Here is a 25,643-nt window from a genome sequence, read left to right as displayed (position 1 = left end):
ATACGTGAAAGATAGGTATTTATCCCATCGGTGCCGCACCATATCGCTGAGCTAAAGGATCGCATAATCAATGCAATTAACTCTATCGACAATGACATGTTAGAACGAGTTTGGCAAGAGCTAGACTTTCGCGTTGATGTGTGCCTCGTCACCAGAGGAGCACATATTGAACATTTATAGATTTTAACAAAAACTGTTTGAGTCCCCGTATCACCTCGTACAACCTTCATTTAGGTAAGTGAAATACTTTTTTGTACTGAATTTTTGTAACTCCTAAGAACATTATGAAACGCCCTGTATAATTATATACGCATAAATACCTAAGTGTGGAATGATAGTTACGTACGAAATACTCTACATATATTCGTATTCATTTAATATAATTAAATATTGCACATAACGTTTCTTTCATTTCCTTCTACATAATTTTTATTTTTATTATGTAAAATTAAAATACCATCGCGTAGGCGTAGTGATTTTATGTTACGTTCTTTCTGTACGGAGCTCTTCATTAATTTGTTTGTGTAAGTCCCGCTTATAAATTACAGTTAACGTTCGACTTAGAGGGCTTCTCATAGAAAAGCTTTCTATGCCGAGCTATATTCCATTCTTTAATATGAAATAATTTCCTTTTAATATGACTTTAAAATATTTATTCTGTTTTTTATTTTTTTTACGTCATTTTACACGGGTTTTTTTGATCATTTTTATGTGTAACATGTATTATTCGGTACATAGCCTGCTTGGAATGTGATTACTTTACATCAATTACGACTTCTTGATGGTTTTGGATTTTTAGATTTTAGATTTATATTTATAATTTTTATTGTAATTTAAAAGAACAAGTTTTAAATAAAATGTACAGAAATAGACAGAAGTATATTATATTATGCAGAAACGAATTTTCTTTATTGCGTTAAGAGAATTTATGTTTGTTTAAAGTATAATATGATTACTGCTACTTTTATATATATATATATATATATATATATATATATATATATATGGGCATCGACATCTAAGGTCATTAGCCTTCGTCACATTCTTTAAAAGAGATTTATGTCACCATCAGGTTCGTCATATGTAAGGGTGTAAAGGGCCTCGATATTAACATTAAAAAAAAAATAAGTACAACTAAAATATATATATGGGCATCGACATCTAAGGTCATTAGCCTTCGTCACATTCTTTAAAAGAGATTTATGTCACCATCAGGTTCGTCATATGTAAGGGTGTAAAGGGCCTCGATATTAAGATTAAAAAAAAAATAAGTACAACTAAAATATATATATATATATATATATATATATATATATATATATAGAAAAAGAAAGGCTTCACAATACCAACGTTTCTTTTAGCTCCCTTATTTAATTTACGCACCCCTGAGGCAAACGGAACCGCCGTTAAGCAGCACATCAGTCACCCTAGGATGTCGTGGCAGTTGACTCTCCCCTATAAATAGTCCCGTAGGAGATAACCTATCGGGGTTCCCCCACCGCATCATAAGAGCAATTTAACCACCTGTTCCGGACGGCCAAAGAACTCCTCTTCCCGGTTCTGACCTACTTGGCCCCACGCCCACAGTCCACTCTCAAGGGTCCCCCATGCCATCATGGGATACGCCTAGACTCCTCCATTCTTGCATGCAGGCGAGTCCGAGCTTCCTAGGCAAGAGGGCTACCTTCCGTTCCTGTACGTGTCACGCTTCAGGACTCCCTTTTTTATTTATGCATAGAATTAAATTAATTCGCTTAGATATTATTTAATGCAGCTTGAGTTTCCTTATAAACTTGTTAATAGTCCTCTGGCGTGCAGATACGCAGCTATTTTTTCTTCGTTTCCATTTCCCAAATCAGCAGTAATACTTACTATTTCTTAAACCGAACCTCTTTTAGAGGTCCTCATATCTGGAACACTCTTCCATTAGATGCTTGACTGTAAGTGATTTATTACAAACACCGCAGATTGGTCTTTCTTCGCCGGTTAACTAATATGAATTTGTTATTCGCGTGTAACCGATTCTAAGCCAGGTCACCGCCATTTGTTCTCGGCGAGTCAGCTTCATGTCGCTCTTCCATTTATATGGAGATGTTTTAACTGAGTTTAGTTTAGTAGTTAATCTTCTCCAATCGTTACTGCACCGCTTTCTTATTGTATTAGTTAGACAACTTTTATCATTTGCCACTCGTACAGGAATTATATCCAGGTTGTCACAGACTATCACCTTACTGGCAGCTTCGTCTGCACTTTCATTCCCTGCAATACCAGTATGCCCTGGAGTCCATTCAAATACACATCGCTGTTCTCGTTGATTTAAAACATACAAAATGGACAGGATGTTCGCAATAAGGACTTCCTTAATGTTCTTGTTCCGAATTGCAGTAAGTGCACTTAGAGAGTCGGAACATATTAGCACTTTCTCTTCGCAGTAGTGTTTCGAGTACGGAAGAGCTTGCTATATGGCAATAAGTTCTGTCGTATAAACACTGGCCATATCTGGCAATTTCCAAAAATGGGCTTCTCCATTTACATGAATGAAGCATCCAACTCCATGTTCGGTTTTAGATCTGTCCGTACAAATTTTAATGTACTCTTCGTAACTACTGACTGTTGATAAAAATGTTGGATAATTGCAGTTGGCTTATTTTTTATTTCTTTACGACAGAGATCAAGTCTTGTGTTTACCGCTGGTAAAAGCCATGGCGGTATTTCTCGTATAGAAATTGCAATGTCTCTGGCAAAGCAATTTCATATTTTCTTGTCGATTCGTGATACCTTATTCCGGCTGGTCTGGAATAGGTCACAATGTTCATATAATGCAGCCAAAGGATGTTTGTTAACAATTTTATTATTTATATAGGTAGGAAAGGCTTGTATATTTGCAGCATATCTAAGCAATATGATCTCTCTTCTATAATGTAGTGGTATTATTCCTGCTTCCGGCTTTAAACTAATCGTCCGACTTGTACGGAATGCGCCTGTTGCATATCTTATTCCACTGTTATGTATTACGTCTGATATTTTTAAATGCGACTTCCTAGCGGATGAATATACATCAGTAGTCGAGTTTCGATTGAACCAATGGTTTATACAGCCTTAGTAGTATTTCATTATATGAGCCCCAATTGTTGTTGGATAAACATTTAATAATGTTTAGGGCTCTTTTACATCTAACACTGAAGTCCTGTATATGTAATCCCCATGTAAGGGATTTATTTATCTAGTAATGTATTACCGATTTGGACGAGGCTGCGTTCAAACAGGAGTGTAGGTTCATCTTCAAGACCGGAAAGCGTGATGCCGCTTGGTATCACGGGGTATTCGAATTAGGCGCTGGTCTCTTACAGTAATTCTTGTCGGAGAGTAGAATCTTTCTGGATCTTGCATCGTGCCGCGTAAGGAATAACTTGTAGTGCAGCGGTGGTTCAAGTGTTTTCGCTTCGACCACAGGGCCAAATTCTGTAAATATGCGTCGGCCTGTGCGCATTGTGGTGAAGAGGGCCACGAGCGTGAGGATTGTTCGCAGAAAAAAGAGGCTCCAACTTGCGTCAACTGTAAGAGGTTGCTCAAGGGTCATAGGCACTCCGTGAAGAGCAAGGAGTGTGGTTATTACAAGAGGGCAGGTTGAGATTTACTTCAACTCTCTCAGTGGTTAGATTCGGTCAACTTAATGCCCAGGTGCCTATGTAGTCCAAGTTTAGCTAGATGAAGTTGTCGAAAAACGGAGGCTGGATATTGTCCTTCTGCAACAACTGTATGTAGTCAAGGGTGATCTACCCGGCTTCCCCGGTTGGAGGAAATTTTTCGTTGGTGACAGCAAATCCGCCGTATTGTGCAGGAAGTCTTTACATAGTGTCTTCTTACGGCAAGCCTCTGTCACGCATCATGTCGTCGCTAAGATTTCCGTGTATGTTTTAGACCTGGTTGTTGTTAGATCGTACTTTCAGTACAGGGATCCCACTGAACAGCATTTGGAAAGATGGGATAGAATTGTTAGGTTTGTAACGGGTCGTTCGATTTATATAGGTGCAGACGCGAATGCCAAATCGCCTCTTTAGCAAAGTGGGATCACGGACGCTGGTGGTGAGTTAAACGTAGGTTTCATAGCGCAGCATCATTTCGATGTCTAATGTAACCGCCGAATTGCTCACTTTCGCTGGTGTAATTAAGTTGCGGAGGGCCTTCCATGGTACCAACGTTGATGTTACCATTGGTAAGGATATCCTAGGTAGGGTTCTGAACTGGTCTGTCGTCGATGATTGCGTGAGTGATCATCGACTGATAGTTTTTGAGTTAGTAGGCGAGCTGCACGATGTCTATAGGGGGAACGACTCTGTTCAGCAGGGGCGCATCCTGCACAGGCGGGCGGATTGGCCTAGGTTTTCAAATATTCTTGCGGCCAGGCTCCGAGTCTTTGCTCGAAGTCTAGACGAGTCCCCGTTAGACGACCTGGCAGAGAATTTTTCTTCTGCGGTAGGTGAGGCTACTGAGCATTAGATTCCGTGAAGCACGGGTCGAGAGAGAATAGCTAAATGGTGGACTCTGGGCCTGACCGCGATAAAGCGGACAGTAGGCCGGCTCAGGAGAACCGCACAGCGTGAGGGTGACCCTGATCGACGTGCAGGTTTGTTTGCGGGTTATCGTCGGAAGAGGACCGAGTATTTTCATAGAGTTAGGTCCTCTAATCGTGATTTCTGGCGCTGTTTTGTACAAGTGCAGGTAAATAAAGACCCATGGGGTGTTGTCTATAGAGTACGTGGTCATAAGTGGAAAAAATACAATCTTCTGTCGGCTTTCTTGACGCAGGATGGAGTTGTTATAGACAAATATCTTGTCCTTACTCTTCTGATGAACGATCTGCTTCCAGATGATACTGAGGTTGGTGAAACCTCTTATCATGGACGTGTTCGCAGGAAAGTCGTAGGTTTTCGCTCTGAGAATTTATCTTCTGAGATTACTGAGGCGGAAGTAATTTGTAGCCTGGCAAGGAATAAAGCACCCGTATATGATGTTATCGCAGTGGAGCTACTTGTTCGCACCTTGCCGTTGATTATTGGTCCTTTGGCTACGGTTTTTAATAGGATTCTTGCTGCTGGATATTTTCCAGCGTGTTGAAAACATGGTGTGTTGAAATTCCTTTCAAAGCTGGTGACAAGGATCCCACTATAAGTTCTTCTTACCGTCCTCTGATGCTCTTGCCTGTAGTAGGTAAGGTTTTCGAGAAGGTCATGTACCTCCGCATTAATTATAGGATGATTACTAATCATATGGTGATGGACGATCAGTACTGTTTTCGTCCTGGCAAAACTTAGGGTAATGGATCTGGCTTCGTCCAGCGAGTGCAAATATGTACTTGGAGTTTTTTTGGACATATCTGGGGCCTTCAATAACTTTGTGGTAGCTCTTTGCCTTGTTTCAACTTCAGAAGTGTGGGTGCACGCTAAATGAGATTAGAAATCTCTCGTGCTACTTCAGCGATAGAATCGTCGTCCTTCGTGACGGCGGCTTGGAAGTAGGAAAGACTTTGTCCAAAGGTTGTCCACAGGGCAGTGTTCTAGGTCCACTCGTCTGGGTCATTGAGTTCGACTCTCTCATGCGATTGCGGTTGCCCAGTGGCTGCCGCATCGTGGCTATGCCAACGATGGGTTGCTGCTGGTCGAGGGCAACTCTCCTGACGAGATGGAGCTCACAGCGACACAGGCATTTAAGGTTCTCAGGTTGTAGAATCTTCAGCATAAGATGGTTTTCAGCGCGGAGAAAACCACTATGATGTTACTTAAAGGTCGTCTAGCTGCGATCCGTCACCCGTGGGTTGTGATGGATGGCCTTCCGATTAGGTATGTTACCGTTCAGAAGTATTTGGGTTTTATCATTGATGAGAGGCTTCAATTCAAGGAGCATCTTCAGTTTCTTGCAAAGAAGGCCATTGATGTTTTCTTTGGTGTCCGTAGAATCATTCATTCCGATTGGGGGTTGAATTATCGTACCATGGGTATTCTTTACAAAGGTGTCTGTGAGGCCATTATGTTGTATGCTGCGCCCATCTGGGTTCATCGTTTACAATTTCATTGTTATAGGGATATTCTTTTGCGATCCCAGCGTCTTCTATTGTTAGCTGTTGTAGGTGTCTACAGAACTGTCTCGAGAGAGGCAGTCTCTGTAATCGCCGGCATTAAACCCCTTGATATTCTAGCTACGGAACGTAGCAAGCGGTACATCTCTAAAAAGGAAGGCCTTCTTACTTCAGGGCGTATGCGAGAAACTGAAGATCAAGGTTTTGACTCTTGGCTAGCTAGGGGGAACGATACTTCTACAGTTCGATACACGCATGGTTTTTTTTTTGTCTTCAGTCATTTGACTGGTTTGATGCAGCTCTCCAAGATTCCCTATCTAGTGCTAGTCGTTTCATTTCAGTATACCCTCTACATCCTACATCCCTAACAATTTGTTTTACATATTCCAAACGTGGCCTGCCTACACAATTTTTCCCTTCTACCTGTCCTTCCAAAATTAAAGCGACTATTCCAGGATGCCTTAGTATGTGGCCTATAAGTCTGTCTCTTCTTTTAACTATATTTTTTCAAATGCTTCTTTCTTCATCTATTTGCCGCAATACCTCCTCATTTGTCACTTTATCCACCCATCTGATTTTTAACATTCTCCTATAGCACCCCATTTCAAATGCTTCTAACCTTTACTTCTCAGATACTCCGATTGTCCAAGTTTCACTTCCATATAAAGCGACACTCCAAACATATACTTTCAAAAATCTTTTCGTGACATTTAAATTAATTTTTGATGTAAATAAATTATATTTCTTACTGAAGCTCGTTTAGCTTGTGCTATTCGGCATTTTATATCGCTCCTGCTTCGTCCATCTTTAGTAATTCTACTTCCCAAATAACAAAATTCTTCTACCTCCATAATTTTTTCTCCTCCTATTTTCACATTCAGTGGTCCATCTTTGTTATTTCTACTACATTTCATTACTTTTGTTTTGTTCTTGTTTATTTTCATGCGATAGTTCTTGCGTAGGACTTCATCTATGCCGTTCATTGTTTCTTCTAAATCCTTTTTACTCTCGGCTAGAATTACTATATCATCAGCAAATCGTAGCATCTTTATCTTTTCACCTTGTACTGTTACTCCGAATCTAAATTGTTCGTTAACATCATTAACTGCTAGTTCCATGTAAAGATTAATAAGTAACGGAGATAGGGAACATCCTTGTCGGACTCCCTTTCTTATTACGGCTTCTTTCTTATGTTCTTCAATTATTACTGTTGCTGTTTGGTTCCTGTACATGTTAGCAATTGTTCTTCTATCTCTGTATTTGCACCCTAAACACGCATGGTATCTTTCCAAATGTTAGGGAGCTGCGAGCAATTAGTTGGGTTTCTCCCAGTCGGTATACAATTCAATTCCTTTCAGGACATGGTACCTTTAGGGATAGTTTGGCTAGGTTTGGTTTGGTTGATTCGGGCTTGTGCCCGGACTGTTGAGTTGATAACACCACGGACCATGTCTTTTATGTCTGTCACCGGGACGAGGCTGAGCGTACGAGAGTTGTTAGGGAACTCAAGAGTGTGGATTCCTTCTTTGATCTGCGGGTCAATTTGAAGACTCGTAATGACTGGACTATTTTGGCTGGCTTCCTCCGTTTCCTCACCTTGAGCAGAGTGACTGAAGCGGTGTAGTAGAGTAGCATCCCGGGTGGCTAGGCACCGCCTGGACAGTTTGATTGGCCGAAGGTAGGCGCAATGGCATCGAGCCACTGTTAGATAGTATTAGTGGTGATTATTTGTGATTGTTTAGCTGTCGGCGGAACGGCGATGCACTGCCGAGGGCATGAGTTACCATGCAGCCGGGAGGAGTAGCGGCGTTTTGACGAGGGCAGTTTTGAATGAGCACACGACACTGTCGGCGGGATGGCGACTGCGCTGCCGAGAGCATGAATCCCATGCAGCCTTGAGATGTAGCGGCATCTCGACGATGGTTGAAAGGAAGTAAATGTCACGTGGGACTCTGCGATGGAGCTGATTGGGAGTAGGAGGTCTGTCCGCGTCTCCCTTGTAGACCAGACCGGAGTCCGTAAATTAACCTAAGTCTGGGCTATGATCTAAAGTTGAGTTCATTAAGGAAATTAGGACTAAATTTTGTTGTTGCGAACAACATTTTTTGTTGTATGGTGTTTTTAAATTTGCTTTGAATCGCGAGACATTTACTAGAAATTGGCTCAATAAAAGTAGAACTAGGCGCGGGTATCGTGCTTCCGCGAACTCGTTTGGCTAGTTCAGAGGGAAACTATGTAGGACATTCAAGATGTCCGGACGAGATCTGCAGCGAAGGCAAAAGCTGAGTTTATAAATCACCGATGTAAATGTCTACCGAGGCAGTTACAAAGGTGGCATACCGACAAGGCCAGGCTTATTACTATGAAATATAAAGAGTCAGAGAGCAAAGACGACTCCCGTTAAAGGCCATCAGGGCTAGGAACAGGGTGAGGGGATTGTGGCGACCGGAAGCGTAATAAGGCGGGTGTCTTCCCCGTAGGGTAGGGATGATGAATATTGTTTGTTGACACATACTTGGAAAGTACGGTCGTTGATATAGTTGCTGAATAAAACTGGCAGATTGGCATGAATGCCCCATTCATGTATTTGAAGCATTATTCCATGTCGCCAGGTCATATCGAATGCCTTCTGCAAATCAAAGAAGGCTCAGACACAATGTTTTCTTGTGATAAAGCTGTTGTATATGATGTTCTCTAAGTTGATCATTTGATCAGTAGTAGAGTGGTATTGTCAAAAACCTGTTTGACGTGTGGATAAGAAATTTTCTTTTTCTAAAATCCAAACGAGTCGATTATTTATCATTTTTTTAAATATTTTTTCCATTGCGCACGTAAAAGAAATAGGACGGTAACTATTGGGATATGTCTTTCTTTGGTACTGGAACAATATATGGTTTTTTCCATTGCTGCGGGTACATTCCATCCTTCCATATCTGATCATATAATTTTAACAATTTACGTTTTGCAGTGGTATTCAGCTGCCTGATCATGTTATAATGAATTTCATCCGGACCAGCAACTATGTTGCCGGCTTTCTCCGACGCTTTCACAAATTCTTCTATTTTAAACGGTACATTATATGAATAATTCATTTCAGTTGTAAAATTTAGCATCCTCAAGATCTGTTTTTTGTGTTCTAAATTATTCATAGTAGTTAGCCGTTTTGCTTGCTTCTTCGAAACGATTCGCTAGTAATTCTGCAATTTCGTTTGGAGTATCTCTAACTTCATCTTCATATTGAATGCAGGTTTCGGGAGTAAAGTTTGTATGCCCACAAATAGCCGACACTTTCTTCCAAACGTCTGATGCAATTGTGTTTCTGTCAATGGATGACATGTATTGCTGCCAGGATAGTTTTTTATTCTAAGTCTTTTTGCATACGCCCTGTATTTTTTAAAGGCAATTAAATTTTCTAGTGTTGGACGTTTCTTAAATTTGTTATACGTTTTTTCTTTCTTTTATAGCTTCACTTATTTCATCGTTTCACCACGGAACGGGTCGCTACTTGAGTTTCCCAGATGTTTTGGAAATACATCTTGATGCCGAGTCAAGTATGGCATTAATTATACCGTCGACATCGGCTTCGGTAACGTCAGTTATTTCAGGGAGTAGCTGTTAAGCTCGTCCTTGTCAAACAGCCATATTTTGGAGATGGGATATATTTTTTGTAACGTCAGTTATAAATTTCCACCGAAAAACCTTTGCTTCCATGTAGATCTCTAAAACATGGAAGGTGTACCTCGGTGTTATCGATCCACTTATAAGTGCTAGATCTATACAGGACGTCGACCCATCTCTGGCATTGAAAAAAAGTTCCTGAACCATCATTTAAGATAATGAAATCATAATTCAGTAGGAACGTTTCCAATTCTCTTCCGCAGGGATATACTCGATCCGACCGCCAAAGAGAATTAAGTGCATTGAAGCCACCCATCAGTAGCATGGATGGGGGAAGATGATAAATTAATCGCGCTATATCATCCTGCTTCCAATCAAAATTCGACAAGTAAATGCTGTAGATAGTGATCTGAAGCTGATGCTTCATTCAGACTGCGACCGCTTGTAGAATTGTATTTAGATCAACAGTTTCGGTGGTAGCTCTAGTCGATGTTAATATGGCTACTCCACCTCTAACTCTTATATTTGGCGATAATAGGCCGAGAAGATCGCTTCTCGGCCTCTGGCCCCGTGCTGTAAAACTTGTGTTTTTTTGCAACCGGTGCATAATTTGATTCTGCAAGTACAGCGTTCTACGTTCTCGTCGTCGGGGTTGACAACGATCAGCAGCGGTCAGTCAACCTGCGTTGCTGTGGAGTTTTGACAAAGCGGCGCGTAGTGTGTTGCAGTAGTGCTGCTGTCGGCCAAATAAGGACGTTTCCTTTTTAACATCGTGTCCCCATACCTAGTTGGTGAGGCCTAAATATATTTAGATCCTCTGGCAGGTTCGAGAAGCGGCCGCTCCGACCTAGCCGGTGGAAGGAGCTTTTAGCTTTTTGACTCCTCGCGTGGACTGCGGAACAGACGGTCCGTTCGGGGTGTGAGAGGTTAGACGCTCACCTGGTATTGTGGTAGGTGTTAGATTCGTTCAAGCTGTGAATTGTAGTGCCTGGCAACACAGCTGGTGTATTGCTAAATTGTTCAGCGATGGAGCAACCCGGGGGAGGTTGTTTGGAGGACTTGGTCGGTTTGGCCAAGGACCTGGTTTCCGGTGACCCCTTCATGCCGAGGAGGTCAATCGGTAGGTCGCCGCCGCGGCCCCGGTCTTCCGATAAGGAAGACACGGAAGCCCCTCGGGTAGTGGAGCGCCCGAGTGATGCGGCTTGCACACAAATCCTGTGGGACACCTCTGTCTCGAGCGGTGCGGAAAAGGCAAAAGCTGGAACCGTACAGCGAGGACACGGCATAGGAGGGGGCGCCAAGCCCGAAGGACGCCTCGCTGCGAAGTCGGGAAGGACTGAAAGCAGCAAAGCCGATTCTGTCCATGAGCGGGATGTTTCTGGGGGGAAACCTGCGGCAAAGCAGGTGACCTCCGGAGCGGATAGCTTGGGGCGGATTGAGGAGATGAGGGCCGAATGGGCCAAAATTTCCTCAAAGAAGGAATCTAGAGTGGCTCTAGAATTGCGCCAATTGGTGAACTCATATCTGAGCCAATGTAGTTTGATGGTTTCCGGGCTGGCTTTAAAATGAGAAGGCCTCCAGGGTGCAAACCTTGCGCTTGACTCGGTCGTAACTCGACTATCAGGCAAGGTAGACCAGGTAGTGCAGGGAGTTCGGGTCTTCAAACCCGTAACGGGTGAAGCTTTGGGCGAGTTCCACAAATCAATTAAGAGAGTGGAGGAGAAGGTTAAGAAACCTGTCTCATTTGCCTCTATAACTGCCGCGCCTGCGCCTAAGCGGGTAGGTCCGCCGCCGCCAGCACAGGCGCCGGCCAAAAGTAAGCGGGCCACTGTAAAAGTGGTCCCTGTTAAGCCTGGTCAGGGGGCTTCGTCTGATATGACGGAGCTAACCCTAAAGAAGATCCTGGACCCGTGGAAAGAAAGGTTCCAAGTTTCCCGGGTCACTAAAACCAGGGATCATGGCATTGTACTGGAGGTCGTTAACGAGCAGCAGGCAAGACAACTGCTGGAGGCCGATGTTCTGGCCAAGAACGGGCTGAAGGCTCAGCTGCTAGCCGAGCGTAAGCCTCAGATATTGGTTTATAATATGCCGAGGGCAACGCGGGTAGAGGAGCCCGAAATCCTCAAAGCGATCCACGGTCAAAATCCGGTGGATGTGGCCGTCGAGGACTTCCTTAGGGAAACTAAGGTGATTCGACAGTTGGAGAGGAAGGAATCCCTAAAGAGTCACTGGGTTCTTGAGACCTCGCCAAAGATCCGGCAGGTCTTAGTGGCCGGGGGAAGATTGTTCTTTGGCAGGACGGCCTGTAGGGTTGTGGACCATATTCAAGTAGCCTGGTGCTTTAAATGTCAGGGCTTTGGGCACACCGCTCTCCGATGCAGAGCGCAGAAGGAGATGTGTGGCCACTGTGCCGCTCCGGGACACAGGGCAACCAGCTGCCCTGCCAAGTCGTCGCCACCAAAGTGTGCCGCCTGCTGCCAGGTGAAAGGTAGCAATACTGGACACAGGGTAGGGGGTAGACAATGTAAGGCGTACGATATAGCCCGGGCGAGAGCTGTTAACAACACACCTTATGCCGACGCCTGAACGGTCAGAAAACCCTTGGGGACATCTTTCACCAGTTCGTACGCCTGCGCCTGGGGCAGATTAATCTGCACCATTCCCGGGCGGCCACGAGTGAGGCCATGAGGCTCCTTGAGGAGTACAACCTCGAGGTCCTCTTGGTCCAGGAACTGTACGCGATCGCGGATAGGATGGTCGGCTTCCACGGGGTGAAAGTTATTAATAATCGTGGGGGACGGCTGCTCTCTGCGGTCGTGGTGAGCTCTGACTCTTTGGGTGTCTTCTGGATGCCTCAGTGGTCTGATGAGAAATTCACCGTCGTGCGGATCACGAGGGGTACGCTCGATGTCGTACTTGTGTCGGGATACTTCCAGCTTGGATGGAGTATCGATGACTTGCTGGCGAAGTTGGGGAGGATTCTGGACGGTCTCCCGGGCACCAGAGTGTTGGTTGCGCTGGACGCAAACGCCAAGTCTACCGCCTGGGGTTCACCACTCACAAACCCCAGAGGCGGTGATCTCGAACAGTTCGCAGAAGCCAGGAACCTCTACCTGATTAATGATGCGGAGCAGCCGCCAACTTTCACCATCGAACTGGGAGAGTGTTATATAGACGTCACTTTGGTGACGGGTGACTTGCTTCGGGATACAGGTAGATGGACTGTCTGGCCCGAGGCCAATGTGAGCGATCATAGGCTTATAACCTATGATATTGCTTACGGAGGCGGTCCTAAGGCACCAAATCCAGGTCGCTACAACCTAAGGAGCCTGGATCAACGCAGGCTGAGGCGTGTGTGCGATGCTGCCCTGCAGGGATTGCAGTGGTGCATGGAGTGTAGGGAGGAGGTGGAATTGATGGCGGAGCTAATCGGCCGGGCCATCAAGACTGGCTGTGACGAGGTCCTACGGCGGCCTAGGCCAATGGACGGACCCGTCATAGACGGCCAGTCCGCTGATCTGAGCGTGCCTGGAGCCGTCATGACCCCATTTTCCGGGGGGTCGTCTGTGGAAGGCAGACGGAGGCCCGGCAAGAAATGGTGGTCCTCTGACCTTAGCGTGCTGCGTGCAAGAGTGAGGTCCGCGCGGATAAGGTAACAGCGCTGCCCCCTAACGGGGAATATCGTTAACCACGTGCGCGCTGAGCGTCTTCGGATCTACCGGCGTGCCCGTAATACATATGTTCACGCCATCAAGGAAGCCAAACTCAAGTTTTGGAATGACTCCATGCGCGAGTTGCAACGCGATCCCTGGCAGCTCGCAAAGACTTGTTACAAGCCAAGGCCATTGCACGTGTTGTCCAGCGTCCGGTGCGAGTTAGGTGGTCGTGACAACACTTTAACATCTGTGGCGACTTACCGGGCGTTCCTGGATACTCTTTCCAGATGCTCCGGAGGGTGAAGCGGAAATCGGCGTTAGGGCGGGTGAAACACCATTCCCTGGCTTTCAGGCCGTGGAACCCGATGATATAGACCGAGTGGTTTCTCGAATGGCACTGAAGAAGGCACCGGGGATTGACCAACTTGACCCAGATATTTTTTACCAACTATTGCCTGTCATAAGAGAGCCGCTTGGCAGACTGTTCACGGGATGCCTAAGCTGGGGTTGCTTTCCGGCTTGCTGGAAGGTGGCCTTGGTAAGGGTACTCCTAAAACCTGGAAAGGATCCTGGTGAGGTCGGCAGTTATCGACCCATCAGCCTCTTGCCAGTTCTCGGCAAGTTGCTTGAAAGGCTGGTTGTGAAACGGCTCGGGGAAAGCATTGATATGAGCTGTATTCTAAATCGAGGCCAATATGGCTTCATGAAAGGGGTTGGCACCGAGGATTGCATCTTAAATGCTCTTACCGAGGTGGAAAGCGTCCGAGGCAGCATTTCCTTCCTTGTGTTGGAGTTCTGTCCTCTATGCTTTGGAACGCCGCAATGTTCCCAGAGCCCTGCAGGCCGTGGTGAGAGACTATTTGTTTAACCGTACGGCACTGTATAAAGATGCGCACCTAGTTGTGGAAAAATCCATCACCAGGGGAAGCCCGCAGGGTTCCGTTCTCGGTCCCCTGCTGTGGATCCTGGTGTTTGATGGATTTCTGGGGTTGACATTCCCAGAAGGAGTCACGGCCCAGGCTTTCGCCGATGACTGTCTCCTTTTAGTTCGTGGTAATTGACGACCGCAGCTAGAAAGTAGAGCGCAGGCGGCTTTGTCAACCGCCGAGGGCTGGATGGACATGCAAAATTTAAAGATTTCTGTGCCCAAGACGAAGTTTATGCTTCTGAAGGGTGCAGACAAATTATCAACCAGTCGAAACCCCCACATTAAATATAAAGGCTGTGTAATCAGCCGAGTAAGGATTCATAAGTACCTAGGTGTTTTGTTTGATGATAAGTTGCTTTTTAGCAACCACATTAAGCAAGTTGCGGCGGACGCTGTCTCTGTGATGCACAAACTTAGAAGGATTGCTCGGAAAGACTACAGGCTGTCGGGTCGCCAAATGTACTTGGTATACCGAGGTGTCTTCGAGAGTATGATCGCATACGCGGCGCCAGTCTGGGCGCATAGGTTGGATAGAAATAGAGCACTGCTTCAAAATTTAATGAGTGCCCAGCGCAGAGCCTTAATAGTATGCATTGGTGTTTTTAAAACAACCTCCTACGAGGCTACCACCGTATTGGGAAAGGCTCTCTCAATCGATTTATTGGTGAAAGTTCGAGCAGCCATGTGGAAGTTGCGAAGAGGTCGGGAAATCGAGGTATTTGGGATGCGGTTTCGAGCCGGGTTAGAACCGGAGCGGAACGACTATCACAATGCACCGGGTCCCAATTTCGTTCAGTTGCCCATTTCCCGCCTGCGGAAGAGGCTATGGAGCCTCGCGATGGATGCATGGCAGCATGAATGGCACACCACGAATAAGGGAAGATCCCTGTATAGATTTATACAGGATCTGGGGGGATGGTATGCCTCGAATTCATTTTTAAGGGCGTCGGGTGCCCAAGTGCTCACCAACCATGTGAATTTGATGCAATATCTGTTTAGGTTTCGCCTAGCGGCTGATGAGTTGTGTGTCTGCGGGGAGGTCCAGTCGAACGAACATCTTATGTTCGACTGCCCTGCTCTTGGGGGGCCAGAGACCGGGCCACCCTGGAACTTAGAGGTCAGGGGGAAAACTGGCCGCTCATAAACCGTGAGTCGATGTGGCGAGAGCCGCATTGTCGGACCGTGTGGGGGTTCCTCGATGTGGTTGCGATGTTCAACCGTCATCGTTAGATTTTAAATTTAAATGGGATTTATTGATTCCTTTAGCAGAGCTGTGGGAAGTCCTTATCCGAAATAATGGCTGGCCACCAGCCAGTAAAAGCTCCAAGCGCTTTAAATGGTGGACAGGCACTAGCTGGCTGACAGCGACCGAGGCGTGGCGGCTTAAAATGCCGTCTTTTTAACTTGTAACTTTTTTAGTTTTAATTTGTAACAAGGGGTGCGCCTCCCCGATCTAGTTTTAATTTGACAAGTGAACGGTAGGGACACGTAAGCGGGTACTATACGGCACCCTGCTTAACCGCTCACGCAAGATAGGAGCTCACTAGGAGCATTAGGAATAACGAGGTCGCAAATCTGTTTTAAGGCACAGTAGCCGTTTTTTGGTACGGAACATTTGGTCTATGCTCTAGGGTGACCGAATGGGTGGTGGCGGGAGAGATGCCAGATGTGGTTTGTACGAGGCTTGGGAGCTTTCATACAAGACTTCAAATCGGTCATTCTCCTTGGACCATCATCCAAAACATCACGCAACCTCACTGGAACCTCTGATTTAGTAGGCGTCTTCTTCTGGTCAGACTCGCTTTTATTCACAGTCGACTGAGTGTCTGGTGCTGTTCATTTATTGAAGGATTTTTAAATTCTTTGTAAGGAGAGATTTCATTCTATTATCTATTATTCTCTCAATCATGTTAGCCAACGTAGGGACAAGTTTGCCGAGAAGCTGGTCTGTAGCAATAGCAGTCGGAGCAGGAACTGCAGCCGCAGCATGAGCATAAGTTGCTGTTGCTCTAGGCTTGCGTGCGCTTAGAATCTTCTTTGTTTTGAAGTAGCTGACCTTCTGCAGGGTTTTAACTTCCTATACAGTTACTTCGTCTTTGTAAGCAGGACAGTTTCTTGATTTACAGGTATGCTGTCCTTTGCAGTTTACAAAGGAGGATATTTTCATGGTTCTCCTTCAGGAACTTTCTCACCACACATGAGTATTTGTGGCCTTTCACACCGAGCAGCCGCGTTGCCAAACCGTTGACATCTGAAACGTTTCATTGGTATCGCCGCAAAAGCCCGCACATCTAATCTGTATTCCTGTGCGCACTTTCTCAGCCGGGGTTCGCTTATTAAAAGTAAGGACATGGGAGGCAGATGGAAGAACTTTTCTTCTCATGTTCAGCCGTAGGAATTCTATCTCTCCTTGAGTTGTCAACTCTTCAACAATTTCCTGCTCCGTACAATTGAGTAAATGCTGACAAACCACAATACCCTTTGAAGAAGATGGGTGAGTTTGCTGCGCGAGAGCGCAGCAAACTCACCCATCTTCTTTAGCCCAATGGTTTGCTTTGCATTTCTCCCGCCACCTCCCATTCGGTCGCCCTAAAGTATAAGACCAAATGTCTGTGCCACAAAAGGCTACTGAACCACGAAACTATTTAGCAACCAGTGTCATAACTAGCTTCTAGAGCTAACCTAAAAGCGTGAGCGGAATATAAGTGGTACCATACACCACTCGCTTGCGTGTCTTACCGACCACTTGTCATATACAACTAAAATGGGTAGGCGCACCCCGTTAACTACTAAAATATATATGACTATTAATAATTAAATTTATTTCATCAATGACAGCAATTCGCTACCACGACTAGGCCGCTGAAAGCCAGCAAGTACCTGTCCACCAGGCTCTCGCCAGTTGTAAGTGGCCAAGGAGTTTCCCCTTGAGCTCTAAGTTCCAGGGAGGCCAGGTCTCTGGCCTCCCCAAGAGCAGAGCAGTCAAACATCAGATGTTCATTTGACTGCACCTCCTCGCAGACGCACAGCTCATCAGCTGCCAGGCGGAACAGAAATAGATAATGGTTCAAATTAACATGGTTGGTTGGTTAACCCGTTGCCCTTAAAAACGAACTCGAAGCATACTATCCCTCCAGATCCCGTATAAAGTTATTCAGGGAGCTTCCCTTAGACGTGGTGTCCCATTCCAACTGCTGTGCTTCCATCGCGTGGCTCTGCAGCTTCTTCCGCAGGTGGGAGATGGGCAACTGAACAAAATTTTGATCCGGTGCATTGTGATCATCGTTCCGTTCCGGTACTGGACCGGCCCAAAACTGCACTCCCAATACCTCGGCCTCCCGGCCTCTTCGCAGTCTCCACATGGCTGCCCGAACTTTCACCTCTAAATCGATTAGGAGAGCCTTTCCCAATACAGTGGTAGGCTCGTTAGAGGTTGTTTTAAAAACACCAGTGCATACAATTAAGGCTCTGCGAGGGATACTCCTTAAATTTTGAACAAGTCCTCTATTCATATCCAACCTATCCGCCCAGACGGGGGCCGCGTAATAGGTCATGCTTTCGAAAACATATCGGTACATCTTGTACATTTGACGGCCAGACAATCCATAGTCCTTCTGAACAATCCTCCTAAGTTTGTGCATCACTGAGACGGCATCCGTCGCTACTTGCCTAATGTGGTTGCAAAACAGCAACATCATATCAAACAAAACACCTAGGTACTTATGAACTCTCACTCGGCTGATTACACAGCCTTTATAATTAATGTGGGGCTTTTGACTGTATGATAATTTGTCTGCACCCTTGAAAAGCATAAACTTCGTCTTGGGCACAGAAATCTTTTAATTTTGCATGTCCATCCAGCCCTCTGCGGTGACATGGCCGCTTGCATTCGATCTTCCAGCTGCGGTCGTGAATTTCCACGAACTAAAAGAAGACAGTCATCGCCCTAAAGTAAGGGCGAAAGACTGGGCCGCGACCCTTCTGGGAATGAAAATTCCGGAAACCCGTCAAATGCCAGGGGACCGAGAACGGAACCCCGATGACGGATTTTTCTACAGCTAGGTGCGCATCTTTAAACAGAGCTGTACGATTAGACAAATAGTCACGTACTACGGCCTGCAGGGCTATGAACTCATGGAGAACAGAACTTCAACACATGGAAGGAAATGTGGCCTCTATGTCAATAAAAATTGCCAAAACATATTTACAGTCGGCGCTTTCCACCTCGGTAAGAACATTTAAGATGCAATCGTCGGTGCCAACCCCTTTCGTGAAGCCAAACTGGCCTCGATTTAGAAAACACTTCACCTAAATGATTTCCCAGAGCCGTTCCACAACCAGCCTTTCAAGCAACTTGCCGATTACAGGCAAGAGGCTGATGGGTCGATAACTGCGGACCTCACTAGGATCCTTTCCTGGTTTTAAGAGCACCCTCACCAAAGCCACTCTCCAACAAGTCGGGAAGCAGCCCCAGCTAAGGCACCCCGTGAACAGCCTGCCAAGCGGCTCTGCCAAATGGTAGAATATATCCGGGTCAAGTTGGTCACTCCCCGGTGCCTTTTTCAGTGCCATTCGAGTAACCACTCGGTCTATATCTACGGGATCCACAGCCCATACGCCAGGGAAGGGTGTAGACCCCACCCTAACGCCGACCTCTGCTTCACCCTCCGGAGCATCTGAAAATAGAATATCCTGGAACGCCTAGTAAGTTGCCGCAGATGTTAAAGTGTGGTCACGACCACCAAACCCGTATCGAACACTGGAAAGCACGTGCCATGTCTTTAGACGGTAACATGATTTTGCGAGCTACCAGTGACTGCGCTGCAACTCGCGCATGGTTCTTGCCATAACCTCAGTTTGGCTTTCTTGATAGCATGAACAAACTCATTACGGGCGCGCCGGTTGATCCGCAGACGCTCAGCGCGCACGTCATCAACGATAGTCCTCATTAGGGAGCGGCGCTGGTATCTTCTAGCGGACCTAACTCTTGCACGCAGCACGCTAAGGTCAGACGATCACCACTTTTTCCCGTGCTTCCGCCTGCATTTAACAGACGGCTCCCCGGAAGCAGCGGTCATGACGGCTCTAGGCACTCCCCGATCAGTGGACTGGCCACTACTTAAGGGTCCGTCCAATGGTCGCGGCCGCCAAAGGACCCTATCGCAGCCAGTTTTAATGGCCCGGCCGAATATTGTTCATCCATCAATTCCACCTCCTCTCTGTGCCCCATGCGCCATTCCAACCCCTTCAAGGCATCCGCGCACTCGCGCCGCAGCTTGTGCTGATCCAGGCCCCTCAGGTTATAGCGCCGCGAATCTTGAGCACTTAGCCCGCCTCCGTAAACGATCTCATAGGTTATAAGCCTATGATCCCTCACACTGGCCTCGAGTCAGACAGTTCAACTACTTCTACTTCGCAGCAAGTCGCCCGTCACCAAAGTGACGTCGAAGTAATTTTCGCCCAGTTCGGAAGAGAAAGTCGGCGGTTGTTCTGCATCATTAATCAAGTAGATGTTCCTGATTTTCACGAACTGTTCGAGCACCAGCACCTGTGGGGGTCAGTGACTGGTGTACCCCAGGCGGGATGCTTGGCATTAACGTCCAGAGTAACCGGCCCTCTGGTGTTCGGGAGACCGTCCAGAATCCTGCCCAACTTCGCCAGCAAGTCATCGATACTCTACCCAAGCTGGAAGTATCCTAATACTAATACGACATGAGAAGTACCCCTTGTGACTCGTACGACCGTGAATTGCTCATCCAAACATTGGGGCATCTGAAAGACACCAATGGATCTGAGCCAACCACGACTATGGAGAGCGGCCGTTCCCTACGAGAATGAATAACATCCATCCCGTGGAAGCCGACCACCCTACCCCCGACCGCTTCCGGCTCCTAGACCAAGAGGACCTCGAGATTGTACTCCTCAAGAAGCTTCATGGCTTCACTGGTGGCCGCCCGGCCATGATGCAGATTCAACTGCTCTAGGCGCAAGCGTTCAACATGGTGGAGTCTGTCTTCAAAGGCTTCCCCCAATTAAGGCGTCGCAATAAGCTGTGTTTTTTACAGCTCTCGCTCGTGCAATATCATACGCCCTGCACTGCCCACCTCCGACCCGGTGTCCAGCATCGCTGCGTTTCACCAAGGTTCAGGCGGTGCATTTGGCAGGCGCAGAATTGGCAGAGCAATTGCCTGCCCTGTGCCCTGGAAGAGCACAGTGACCACACATCTGCCACTGCGCCCTGCAGTGGAGAGAAGTCTGACCAAAGCCCTGACACTTGTAGCACCGGGCGACCTCTATATGGTCGACGACCCTACATGAGGTCCACCCGAAAAACCAACGTACACCGGCCACCAAGACCTACTGGATCTTTGGCGAGGTCTCCAAAACCCAGTGACTCGTTGGGGCTTCCTTCCTCTCCAGCTGCCTGACTACCTTGGTTTCCCGAAGGAAATACTCGACGGACATATTCAATGAAGGATATTGCCCGTCCACGGCCCTGAGGATTTCGGGCTCTTCCACCCTTGTCGCCAGGCACTACGTCCACAGCCTGAAAGAAACTAACACCTAACTCAAGGCAAGGTGAGCGTTTAACAATTTCTTTTCCGAGCAAGACCAGCTGTTCTCACGTAACCCCGCTCGAAACGTGAAAAGCTAAAAAAGCTCCTAAGTCGGACCACCGGCGAGGTCGGAGCGAAATCGCTTCCCAAACCTGCCAGAGGATCCAGAAAGTATATTGGCCTCACGAACTACGAATTGGGGACACCGACACACAAAGAAAATTTCCTTATTTAGCCGACGTTGGCCCTCCTGCAACACACTACGCCGGTATTCCGTGAAACACTTCACAGAAACGCAGGTTGACTAACTGCCACTGATCGTTGTACAGCCCCGACGGTGTGTACGTAAACACTGTACTTGCAGAAAATCGCTACCGGTAATGCAAATTGCAAGTTTACAGTACGAGGACAGAGGCTGAGAATTGATCTGTTGAAAGAAAAGAACGTCGTGTCGTTTACGAGGAGAACGTGATACAAAAATTTCAACGTAGCCCTGGGTTTAGTACTAGACGAATTTCAAATCGCATTGGTTTACCGCACAGTACAGTATAGCGAACACTTATAAAGAAAATCTTTACCCATACCGCTATCAGAAGGTTCAAAATTTAATGCCTGGCGATTTTGCATTGCCTCTAAAGTTTTGTCACAGGCTTTAAGAAAACCGTCATAAAGTAAGTTTTATTTTATTTGCTGATGAAGCAACATTTACAAGAGATGGAAATTAATAAGTTGCGAAATAAACATCACCCGGATTTTGAAAATCCACATTAGAAAGCATTTTTAGAAAATGCCACAGTAGAAAGCAGTTTTCAACACGGGTTTCCTGTTAACGTTTGATGTGGCATTATTGATAAGCATATGATCGGACCATTTATTTTCGATGGTCGCTTTGCGGGAAACTAGTATTTAATTTTTTTAGAAAATAACCTGTCACAGCCTTTAGAAAACATTCCACTAATAACGAGACAAGAAACGGGTTTTCAACACGATGGGGCTCCTACACATTTTTTTCGAAGAGTTAGAAATTATTTGAATGTAACATTTAGGAACAACTGGATCGGGCGAGAAGGGCTACTTAACTGGCCTCCTAGGTTAGCTAATCTGACGCTAATGGACTATTATGTGTGGGGACATATGAAATCGATAGTATACGCTGAAAAGGTAATTATACAAGAATAACTGATGGCAAGAATTTTCAATGCATTTGAAATTCTACCAAATAATCCAGTTACGGTGAAAAGACCCACTGAAGGAATTTTAAAACGAGCAGAGTACTGTGTTAACAGTGAAGGAGGACATTTTGAACAGTTGTGTTAATAGTTAATTCTTAATGTGTTTTTAATATTTTATTTTTGTTAAATGATTCCATTTCTAGATATTCTTAGATGTTAAAATTATTACTTCTTCTGTTTAAAAATTAATGTATTTTTTTCAGCCATGTTTCGGATATTTTGATGTTATTCAAAGTTTTACTTATTTATTATCCATGTAACATTATTATTATACGTAAAACATAAAAAAAACGGGGTTTTCACCACAATTTTTTGCGTTCTAGCCCAGTTTTCTCAAATCCTCCTACAAATAGGTCCTGAAACCTATTTTATTCAATCTATCTGGTCAAAAACCATAAGAAACCATCAATCTTACCCTTTTAAATTGGGTTCCTAGAATTTCAGTATGGCTTTATTTCACTCTTTGACAAGAAATCATGGCGAAATATTTCGCCAGCCGTAACTCGCTAACGAAGTGCTTCCGGACCCTTGTTTACAATAATCATTTTTCATTATTTTCACTGGTAGAACTCGTCCTGAAATTCTTTCCGTTTCTTTGTGAAACACTGGTTATATATTTATATATAAACACACACATAAATAGTTAAATACACACACGTAAAAGTAATTGTTGTACATAGGTTTTTTGATCAATTAAAGATGAAAACAAAAAATAAAATTACACTTAGTTCAGTAATTTTCAAAAAGTGGTTAAAATTATTAGCCAATATAAAAGTAATCTAAATAATGGAGACAAAAGAGAATATCTGCTTGTATTTTCAAAATGTTAATTTTCTTCTGACTTATGAGTATAAAGAGGTATGCAATAAAAAAAGTGGTAGGTACCTAATTGTCACATTGCTTGTAATCAGAGCAGAAGAGTCTTAAAAAAATTTCCTGTTAAATAAATAAAAACATTAATTTGTCGCTACGTAATATTTTTAAAATATTTGCTAATTTATATCAGATAGTTTAATTATTTCTCAGGAAATTATTTAAAACAATAATAATTGTTTTTGTCGGTTTGTGTGAGTTGATATGTATTTTTAACTTTTTTATTTTTATTTTACAGGTCTTCATGAAGGAGACTTGGAAGAAGGCCGTAAAAATCGGGTCATCACTCCAACTAGGTGATTACAAAGACAAAATAAACTTATTTTATGTATTATTAATCGATACTTTATATGGCGCGCATTGTTCAGCTTTGTTAATTTAATAATTATAATGTATGTGTGTAACATGACCACCGCCCTTACGTCCAAAACAGAGATTTATTTATATGATTGTTCCATATTCTGTCTCTTGCCATCGGCTACTCGTAAAATCCAGTAATTCCCTTGTTTTGCAAAACAGATGTTGACGTCATTGCTTGTATGACGGAGAGCGCTGCGCTCTGTCGGATATATGTAAGAATCAAAACTTCCAACCTTTGACTATTCACAGATGTTAAAGTAACTATAGGTGCAATTTTGTTTATTTATTTTATAGTTTGACTCTTTGAGTGTTTTATATTTTATAAGAAGCAACTACTCTTTTAATGATGAAATTTTTAGACGAATTCACAACTTAATGAGGTTTTATCAGGTGTTATCTACTCTTCTTTTTGTAATAAAGAACATTTTTGATTATTGTTTATAAAGGTACTTGGAACACTTTAAATAAAGTAATTTCATTTAACTGTTTCGATGTACTAATCGGTTAACAGAAAACACTAGAAAAATAATTTATCTTTGCATTAGGAAGATCAGAAGAATATAATGGAATTGCACTGCCGATTAATTATGTAAAAAGCATTCAGTTTATTTATAAGTCTTTCTCTCTCACACTCTCTCTCTCTCTCTCTCTCTCTCTCTCACACACACACACACACACACACACACACACACACACACACACACACACACAGAGAGAGAGAGAGAGAGAGAGAGAGAGAGAGAGAGAGAGAGAGAGAGAGAGAGAGAGAGAGAGAGAGAGAGAGAAAGAGTGAGAGAGAGAGAGTGAGAGGGGGAGTATAATGTTGAAAGTGGCTGGGTAGGAGTATTGGACATCCCCCAGCATTGAAATTTACTAGATTGGAAAGAGAGATTGGTTGGATTGGACAGTGTCGATGTCGCACAGTGAGTATAGATGTACTTTACAATGACACCGGTCAGTGGTTATTGACTGGTAGAGAAAGTGGTACAAAACCGTAGTGGGAAACACTTACTTCATTGTTTCTTGGACGATGGATATAGACCTGGATGGTGTTAGAAATAAATAGTTTATAGAAATTCCAGTTGTAGTCCCATTTCGCGTTTAGTATAATATTTAATTAATAAAATAAAATAAATAATAAAAATAATGATATCTTACGACATTATAATCAGTAACCAATGTTTAACAGTTACGCAACGATTTCAATATTTAATTAATTTTCTTTACAGGCGGGTAAATAATGTTTATTCGATTTCGTAACTAAAGACACTAAGTTTTACTGTTGCATGTGAGTAATTAATGAACACTGGCTTTGAATACTGAAGTGGCGTATTTTATGTAATGCTTATTGCAATCATCGCCTTAACGTACAATAATAAGGAATACCTTTTTTATTTAATTAAATGGCGGACAGTGTTTGTAACTGTTAGGAGCGGCCCCAGGTTTTGATGGAATAACAGCAGAGCTCCTTGTTCGCTCGGTTGGGGTTGGTATGAAAACAATCATACGCGTGTTTAACAAATTACTGTTTGGAGGATACTTCCCGGTATGTTGGAAAAAGGGTATTGTTAAATTGTTGTTTAAGGGGGCCACAAGGATCCCGTTGTTATTTCGTTGTAGGGTCTTGACGTTGCTGCCGGTTATTGGTATGGTCTTCGAAAAGGTTCTGTACCTGCGTATCAATGAAAGGAGGATCTCACAAAGCTTATTGATGGAAAATCAGTACGGGTTTCGTCCCGGAAAGGTATCGAGGACGCCATACACCGCGTGATGAGTGTGGTATGCGCTAGCGAGGTAGAATATGTCCTGGGAATTTTTCTGAACATCTCCGGTGCGTTTATTAACCTGTGGTGGTTTTGTATGCTTGTTGGGTCCATTGTTGTGGGTGGTGGAGTTTGATTCTCTTCAGCGGCTGAGATTGCTCGACGGGTGTCTCATTGTGGCTTATGTCGACGATGAGCTTCTGCTGGTCGAAGGAAGCTCGCGGAAGGAGGTTGAGTTCCCAGCCACCCAGTCATGCAGGATACTTGAGTTGTGGGGCCATCAACATAAGATGATGTTCAGCCGGGAGAAGACCACGATGATGCTTCTTAAATGCCGTTTGGCAGTGAGGCGTCAGGTTCGTGTTTCGATCTCAGGCCTTCGTATTAAATACGTTCAAGTTCGAAATTACCTCGGGGTGTTTCTTGACGAGAAATTACAGTTCAAGAAGCACCTTAATTACTTCGCGGAGAAGGCTTGCCGTTCGTTCTTCGGTATTCGACGAGTGGTCAGTCCTAATTGGGGTCTTAATTTTAAGATTATGCTATATGCGACGCCTGTTTGGGCAGATTGGCTAAAACT

At 44.6% G+C, this 25,643-nt stretch overlaps 1 protein-coding gene across 5 annotated transcripts in view; it reads left to right on the top strand.

Moving 5' to 3' along the window:
* LOC142323095 (uncharacterized) overlaps nucleotides 1–25,643 on the top strand; it is a 352,611-nt gene that overhangs the window by 165,997 nt on the left and 160,971 nt on the right. For all 5 annotated transcript variants that reach the window (XM_075362275.1, XM_075362276.1, XM_075362273.1 and 2 more), the window contains one exon: nucleotides 23,179–23,236. In XM_075362275.1, the coding sequence (XP_075218390.1) occupies nucleotides 23,179–23,236 (58 nt within the window). The remainder of the gene's footprint in view (nucleotides 1–23,178; nucleotides 23,237–25,643) is intronic.

This window comes from Lycorma delicatula, chromosome 4 (genome assembly GCF_047948215.1).
Source record: "Lycorma delicatula isolate Av1 chromosome 4, ASM4794821v1, whole genome shotgun sequence".
NCBI lineage: Eukaryota > Metazoa > Arthropoda > Insecta > Hemiptera > Fulgoridae > Lycorma > Lycorma delicatula.
This window is presented reverse-complemented; position numbering and strand designations above follow the sequence as displayed.